Source organism: Lutra lutra, chromosome 12, assembly GCF_902655055.1.
Source record: "Lutra lutra chromosome 12, mLutLut1.2, whole genome shotgun sequence".
Classification (NCBI taxonomy): Eukaryota; Metazoa; Chordata; class Mammalia; order Carnivora; family Mustelidae; genus Lutra; species Lutra lutra.
Window position 1 is genome coordinate 82,320,998 of NC_062289.1, and position 8,441 is coordinate 82,329,438.

Genomic DNA, 8,441 nt, shown 5'->3' on the forward strand with positions numbered 1-8,441 from the left:
ATCTGCAGAGCCCTCATCCCTGCGCCCAGGCGCCCCCCAGCCCCACGCATCGGGCCCCCTCAGCCCGCCCAGGAGCGCCAGCCACCCGCAGCGGCAGATGGCACAACCACGGAAGGGAAAAATACCAAGCCAAGGATCTAAATACGTCGACAGTACACAACATGCAGGGAACCGGGCAAACAAAGGGAGCCACGGACTCCGAGGGCCGGGAGACCAGGCAGAGCCAGCCTGCTACTCCGGAGCTCCGGAAGGAAAGACAGGACCCTCCGGCAAGCACGCAGAGCCGGCCCCGGGAGCGCGGGCAGCAGCCACGGTACCATTTTTATGTGTCCATTTGCTCTGCTGCATTAAGAGCCCTGGCGGGAGGCATTCCGAGCACAAAGCAGACATTAGCGATGCGTTATTTACTGAGTCACCCTTCCTGGGCGCTGAATTCTGGGCACAGAAGCCCAGCCATGATGAGTTAGGTCCCCCAATGGGTTAATTTAGGTTAACACCGCAAAACAACCCGGCTCAGAAGCACAAGGCGATTCCAAACACTCCATCACCCTCGGTAATAAAATACAGCAAATCAAATTGGACTCTATTGATTTTTTTATGTAACTATTTTGGGAGTGAAGTGTAAGGAGAGGCTATTGATCAGTTAAGGAGCTGGGTGTCAGGGAAGGGAGTTCAGAACACCCTGACTGCGGACCCAGGGGGCTTAAGCAGGGGAAGACGTCGGAATTCAACTCCAAGAACCCAGGCTTCTTTCTCCCTCCTCTTGGCAGACAGTGGGCATCAAGGTCCATCCCACGCTAAGGCAAGTAGCAAAACAAGCACCCGGGGGTGAATAAAGTAACAAAAAGTGACCGCGCTTTGTCTCTCCCCGTGACACCTGTCACTGCCTGACGTCGCGTCTCTCTCTGTCCATTGTTTTATTATGGTCTCGCTCCACCAGAATATCAGCTCCTGAGAATGGGGGATGTGTCTCCTTTGTTCCCTACTGTACCCTCACAGTGCTCAGAGCTGATCAATTTCTGTCTGATGAATGAATGAGGGAGGGACGGAGCGGGCAGCTCCTGGCACCTGCTGTGTGTCAGGCAGGCACTGCGCAGGGTACCTTGCAAGTGTTCCCATTCCTTCTGCCGGGAACACCCTTCTCCAGGTTGGCTGCTTCTGATCATGCAGGTCTCATATTAAGATGAATACCACTTTCTCCAGGAAGTCTTCCTGGATTACCCAGTCAGTCCCCATCACGTTGCCTTGTGTGCAACAGAGGAGCGCAGGTTACTGTCGAGGATTTTCCTGTTTATGAGTTTGTTGGCTCCTTGTCCCCCTCTCTCTCTGCATCACACAAACCTGCCCTAGAATGCCAGTCCCTGGAGTCACAGTTAAGCCGGAGGGCAGGGAAACTGAGGGAAAACTCCAGGCCAAGAGGGTACCTTAGAGGCAGGGAAGACAGGAGTCGGGCACTTTGGGGAGGAGACCCCTACCCTGCCACTCACGGTCAGTGTTGTCTTGATCAGGTCCCTGTGCCCCTCTGAGCCTCAGTATCCCCAACAGGAATACAACTGAGCCCCAAAGCTCTCCCCGGATGGTGACCCAAGAATCCAGAAAAACCCAAAGTGAGAAGCCACTATTAACCTTCACTTCACAGCTCTGACCGTTACAGCAAGGAGCGCACCCGGCCTTCCCTTCTTGCCTGTCCTCCCTTCTGTTAACCACAGGCCATGAAGACAGCTCCCTCATTCCCTTGGTGTTGCCCAACTTTGTGACCAGATCAGCAAGGGGGTAAGTTCAGGGCCTGCCATCGGCTGAGTGTCTGTGTCCCCCCGAAGTTCATACGTTAAAACCTGGGCCCTGATGCGATGCTATCAGGAAGCGGGACCTCTGGGAGGCGATGAGGTCATGATTGGGGAGCCTCACAGGTGGGATTAGTGCCCCCGTAAAAGAGACCCCAGAGTCTCCCCCGCGCCCTTCCACACGGGAGGACACAGCAACAAGACGGCATCTAGGAGCCAGGAAGCGGGCTCTCAGCAGAACGTGCCCGTGCCGGCGCCCTGATCCTGGAATTCCTAGTTTCCAGAACCATGAGAACTAGGGTCTGTTGTTTACAAGGCACCCAGCCTGAGGCATTTTGTTACGGCAACCTGCATGGACTAAGACAGAACCCATTTTACAGATTGGGAAACTGAGCCTCAGAGAGATTTTTTTTTCCTCAATATCTCCTGATTTCTAGGGACAAGCCAACGACCTGGACTGTGACGCCGAAACCTCCCACTTCTTAAACACAGGCAACCAACAAGAGAAGCCTGCGGGCCGGACAGGGCCCAAGAGCAACCCTCTCGCTGGACTTCCACGCAGGCTCAATTCTCCCAATGCCTGATGCACTCCGGGGCTCCCAACTGAGGGGGCTGACTTTAGAGCAGCCCAAATCCCCCAAAAAGATTTTCTCAAAAAAGAGTCAACTCTGCCTCCAACTTAAGACACATCCCCGAATCCCCTGGGCCCAAATTAGTCTCAAATTCCAATCAGTCGCCCACAACACTTGGTGTCCATGCTCACAGAGAAGGGAGCAATTCAGAGCAGACTCGGAGCCAGGCAGGCTCACTGTGGGTTCCCGTGCATCCCCCCTCCCCCTTGGGCTGCGTGACCTTGCATAAGCCACAGCACCTCTGTGGGTCTCAGCTTCTCCATCCGTAGAGTGGGGCGGACACCAGTCCTTAACCCCCCTCGGGTAGTAGAGGACTCACTCAGAACACACAGTCAGCAGTCAGTCGGGGTTAGTCACTGAGATGCCGACTCTCAGATCCACTGAAACAGAAATAGAAAGGAGGGGGATTCTGTCCGCCAAAGTCTCGGCCTTTACCAGAACCACCCAATCCCTTGAGGACACCCAATCTGAAGGATTCCCAGCTGCCTGCAGAGTTGACTCCCATCAGTTGGATTTCTACGGCTCTAAGCCTCAGTTCACAGTAACAGATTGACCTGTTACAGAAAAGCAGCACAAGCCCCCAGAGAAGGCGGGCCGTGGAAGGGACGCGACTTGGAATCCACCGCACCGCGGAATCAAGAAGCCCATCCCCACACCGAGCCGTGTGAGGCCCCCGCAGGGGGATCTGGTTGGAGGGGCGGGGGGGGGGGGGTACAGATCAGCACCTGGGCCAGGCTCCTGACACTGTGTGACCGCAGGAAAGTTACTAGCATCTCTGGATCCCAATATGTTCCCCTAGAAACCGTGAGTTGTGAGTGTCCAGCTGCCAGCACATGTCCAGACAAGGCAAAGCCTGGGACGGGGGTGGGGACACAGTGAGCACCTTCAGCAGCTCTTGGTTCCGTCGCCCCATCCCCAGGGGCACCGCTGCGAGGACCCGCTGCCTCTGTGAGCTGACCCCTGCTATGTCATTCTCATGACCTTGGGCTCCTTAAATGGAGCCACAGTCCCCTCCAGGACCACACAGTAGAGCTCCTTGACCAGAAAGACTCCCCTGTGTCCAGTGAGAAACGCCTGGATGGAGAGTTTTTTAAAAAGAGAAATTGTGTGAGCCATGAACATGTTCAGACACCAATGCACCGTGTGACCCTGAGCAAGTCACTCCCCGGCCCGAGTCTCCTTTTTCCCATCTGCAAAGGGGGCTGTGGGGGGAGGGGAGGAGATGCTTTAAAATGCCTCCTTGCTCTGCCAGACTGCTCATTTACTCCAAGAGGGAGCTGGTGGTGCCACTCGAGCCCCAGGATGCCGCCTATGGGGCCAGGGCAGCCCCATCTCCCTACGGTGACAGGCAGCACGCGCTTGCTCGACGCCAGAGCTACAAAGGGAAATTCACTATTAGTCCTGGGAGAGAAGAAAGGAGCCAACCAGCTGCGTACAACTGGGGGGCTCATCTGGGAACAAGGCCTCTGGAAAGGCTTTGCTGGCCCGGAGACCACCCTCCTGGACTTCACACCAACAAACGAGGGGTTTCTTTGGCTCCCTTGGATCATGGCAACCACCGTGCTTATTGTTGGCTCTGAGCACCGCTCAAGTAGAAGCCCCACGCCTCCCAAGTTCCCTACATCCGGTGGGGGGGGGGGGGGTTGAGACTTCAAATGATTTACTCTGGGAACCTCCACTGTACTGTCATTAAATCACTCAGGGGAGGTGACAGCATTTGCATACCACTCCCTGCCACCTCTCCGAAGAGCAACACCATCCACAGGCACCCCCCCCCACCAAAACCACTATTGTAACGAGAATGAAATATACCACAGGCCATGCCAAGGTGCCGGGCAGGGTGAGGAGTGTCTCTGCTTTGAGGCCAAAGCCGCCTCCCCTCCCTGCACTAGCAGGCTCTGCCACTCACAAGGCCCCTCTGTTGGGGGCTCTCCACCCACCCCAATTTTATAGACCCAGAGCACAATGGGTCAATGAAGCAAGGCGCGTCCATTTTCCCCAGCAGGGGTTCTAACAGCGCCGCTAATTTGCAAAGCCATAGAATGCACAAAAGTGGTTTGAATAATGGGGGCCCCCTAGTCGCTAAGCTGGGAGATTTGTGCTGACTCTTACCAAGTACAGTTCCATATGTTTAAGAGCTTGCAAGGCTGAAAGAAGTACGCCCACCAGACTCTTTACCATGGCAGCTACCCACGCCGGGTGGCGGGGGGGGGGGGGGTGGTACAGAGCAGACAGTCCCTGTGTGATGGGGGAGAGGGCGTCCTTCCTTCCCTCAGAACCCTTCCAGCCCCTCTCCCAGAACCTCAGCCAAACGTGGTCGGTAAATCATGCCAGAAATTACCCAGAAAATCCAACCAGCTCTGAAGGAAGCTCTAGCTAATTCCTCTGAACCTTTCCACCAACAGTAGGCAGCTAAGTATCTTTCAAGAATTCCAGCCTTGTTTTTTTCTTCCTAGCTCTCCTAACTGGTGCTAAATATAGAGTTATCAAACTGTCTCTCTTTATGTCCCTGGTAGGGACCGGTGGAAGACTTCCACGGGCTCCCAAGAACCTGACGATGGCATGGAGGGCTCCGTCCTAGTGGCATTCACCAAGAGAGCTGCCCAGCTGAGCCTCGGGGAAAAGCAGCTGGGCAGCTCGGCCAGGAGCTGGGCCAGCAGCAGGTTTCAGGGGCGGCACACCTTCCCTGCCAGGATCTGGCCCCCCAGAGCCAGGCACAAGCTCTTCTGTTGCTAGGGGAGGGGCGGGGGTTCTCCATCTTCTCTTACAAGCACCAGGCAGCCAACCTCTCAGACAGAGTTCCAATATTCCCCTATGAGCACATCCAGGCAAAGGCTGACCCCCGTGGAGAAACAAAATAGAGACAGAACTGCAATTTTCAAGTCCAAGGGACTGCACTTTTGGGAACAGGTCCCAGGGCTTCAGCTAGGAAGAAACAGCCTTGACCCCCTCGTGTACCACAGAAGAAAGCTGAGAGCAGAACAGCTACCATCCACATTCATCCACACATTGAGCCCAGGCTGAACGCCGATGGATATCTCTGACAGAAGGTTCTCTCCGAGTGGAAGGTTTTATGAAATATTTCGGGTCACTTAAGGGCATCTCAGAGTAAGTCAATATTTACTTTTTCCATGCAAATACATCACACATTAAGTCGGCATACAAGGTGTGTTCCTAAATGCAACCTCCCTAAAGCAGTTACAGCCGAAAAGTTAAAGTTCTATTTTCCTACAGCAGCCTGGGTGTCTGTGCCGTTTGCTTGTTAAGGAAATGAGAATTTTTCTAACGCGAAAGCTATCTGCTTCCACATCATGGGTCCCGATTTTTAAAATGTTCGGAGAACTGAGCTCTCCAAACGCACACGGATGTTGCTCGTGACTGTTCCGGGTTCATCTGAGCCTTTAGGATTGTCTCCGCTGTTTGGGATGGGGGGAGGGGAGGAGAGGGATTAGCATTTTAAGACAGGTTTCCTCAAGAACCAACATGTAGCCACCCCAAGGTGGTAGAAGCTTTCCAAACTCCAGCAGAGAGAAAATACATGACTATTTTGCCTTCCCCACTCACTAGATTTTGGCGACAGCTGCGTCGGTTTCAGCAGGGAGCCCGGCTCCATGGTACCCAGGCAATGGCTCTAGGCATCACCACGTTCCGGGCGGCCCTGCGCGCGCGGGGCTGCCTGGCCGCCTTGGGGTCAAGGCGCTGGGGCAGCACGCGTCTCCAGAAAGCGAGAAGCAGGTTGCGCCTTACCTAAGGGGAGGCCACTTGGGGAGGGGACATGTTCGGGGAAGGGGGGGTGTAAAATGCAAAAGCAGGAGGGTGCGGCGAGGCGCGGGGAGAGGCTGCGGACAAGCCAGACAGCCTGCGCCGACCGAGACGACCTCAAGGCTGGGGCCCCGCAGGTGCCCTGGCAACGCACGGCCGTGCGTCGTCCGGGGGCATCAGGAAATCGGGAGAAGGGGTCCACCGACGCCCCGTCACAGCAAAACCCCGCGGGAACCAGGACCAGGAGGGGCGAGGAGGGGGCTAGATTCCTGGAGGCGCGCCCCCACCCGCCTCGAGAGGCTGAGCGCCTCCGGTCTGTTGCCCCCGCGCGCCCTGAAGGGATCCGCAGGGGAGCTGGGGTCTGGGGAGGAAGGCTGGCGGGCTCTCGCGCTGGGCAGAGGTACGTGCCGGGGACCCCCTGGGTTCCCGGGGTCTCCGCAGAGCTGCGAGAGTCCGGGCGATGCGAGCTGCCGGGGACTTGCGAAGGAGGTGGCCGCCCCGCGCAGGAGCCAACTTTGTGCGCGGCGGCCGGGGCCGGGGATGGGGTCCGGGGACGCGTTACCTGGGCACCGGAGCGCAGTCAGCGCCAGCAGGAGCCCGAGCGGCGGCGCCCGGCCCGGGGGCGGCATGGTCCTCGGCGCGCGGTGGGCGCGGCGCGGGGCTGCTCCTGTCGCGCGCCCGACCCGGCCCGCGGCTCCCGGGGGGCAGCCCCCGGCGGCTACGCTCGGGCGCCGGGCATGGCTCGCCCCCAGGGCGCCGCTCTTCCCCAGACGCAGGCGGCCGGCGCTGGCGGCGCTTCCTCCGCTCGCCCCTGCGCGCTCTCCGGGGCTCGGCCGTGCGCGACCGGGAAGCTGGGGGCCGCGGGGGCTCAGCGCCCCGCGCCCGCGCCGGCGGCCCCGCACTTGGCCCGAGTTGCGCGGGCCCCGCCGCCGCCGCGGCTCCTGCGCCCCAGCGCCCGTCCCATCGCCGTGGCGCCGCCGCCGCCGCCGCCGCCTCTGCCCGCGCCAGCTGCCGGCCGCCCCTCAGCCCGCGAGAGAGTGAGCGAGCGGCGAGCGCCGGGAGGAGGGCGGGGCGGCGGCGGGAAGGCGGGGCCCGGGAGGGGCGGGGCCGGGGAGGGGGCGGGCCCGCCGCGGAGACGGGGCACAGGACGGCCGGCCAGCCATAGGCGGCGGGACGTGCCACTCCCCGGCGTCCCTGGGGGAGGGCTCGGGGCCACACAGGCCTGGGGAGACCCGCGGGGGCGGTCGGGGGCGTGGGCGCGGACAGGGCCGCGGGAGGGGGCACCTGCTGGCCAAAAGCACACTGACCGGGGTGTATTCGGGCCAAGCGGCGGGAGTTCCCAAGGTCGCAGGGTGGGGGAGACAGGGGAAGGTCCTTGGAATGGGGCAGGGACGCGGGGGGGGGGCGGTGCGGGGGAGTGAGGGCCCACAGGGTACAGGGATTGCAAGGCTGAGCGCAGACGAGAGGTCCTAGGATAAATTTGGCACAGCTGGGGGGTGCCTGTGGGGGAGGGGAGGGCAGGGATGGACTCTGGGAGTTGGGGGCTACCTGAGGAGTGCCCACCGAGCCCCAGGACCAGGACGGGTGCGCTGGCTGGGCGCGGTCAGGGATCCTGAAAGACATCATCGAAGGCGTCTTGGGATGTCTACCCAGATGTGAGGCAGGGACCCTTGGGCGCCCTTACTGACCCCAGCAAAAGGACGCCCTGGAGGCGGAGGGGGCGTGAGAGGAGGGGTGAGCTGCCAGGGCGCGAGGGTGTAGTGGGGGTGGGGACGGGGACTGGGTGGTGGGATTCTTCCAACCTGGGGACAGGGCCTCACTGGGGGTCACAGCACCTACTATCCACCCACCCCCGGCGCCGCCACCCCTCACCCCAACCCAGGCGGGGCAGTTGGGGCGCAGCACAATGAATGAATCATGCTGGGCGCACGTGGGGGCTCCTGCACCAGTGCTCAGATGCCCTGAAACTTGCCCCAGGCAGCTGGAGGGAGGGTGGGCGGAGGTGGGTCCCTGAGGTGGGAGTCCTTGCTCCGTCCCAGCACCCATGTACCAGCCACTGGCTCCAGCTGCCTGGGTTTTCCATTAAAAAGTGGGTCAAACTCTTTGGAAACGTCAATAGGCTGTGTGGGGGAGGCAGAGTCTCAAAGTCTTGGCTGAGAACCCTGCCCCGCCACTCTTTGGTTATGCTACTTGAATCGAGTCATTTATGCTCCCCAGCCTCAGTTTCCCCATCTGAGAAATGGAAGCCATTGCAGCGTCCACC

The 8,441-nt window shown here is 59.5% G+C and overlaps 1 protein-coding gene across 1 annotated transcript in view; it reads right to left on the reverse strand.

The window, feature by feature from the left end:
• The window catches only part of LOC125082442 (transmembrane protein 132B), a 354,706-nt gene extending 347,563 nt beyond the window's left edge, over positions 1-7,143 (reverse strand). Inside the window, exon 1 of the mRNA XM_047698108.1 lies at positions 6,741-7,143. Coding sequence (XP_047554064.1) covers positions 6,741-6,807 — 67 coding nt within the window. The 5' untranslated portion in view covers positions 6,808-7,143. The remainder of the gene's footprint in view (positions 1-6,740) is intronic.
• Positions 7,144-8,441: the final 1,298 nt, after the last annotated feature.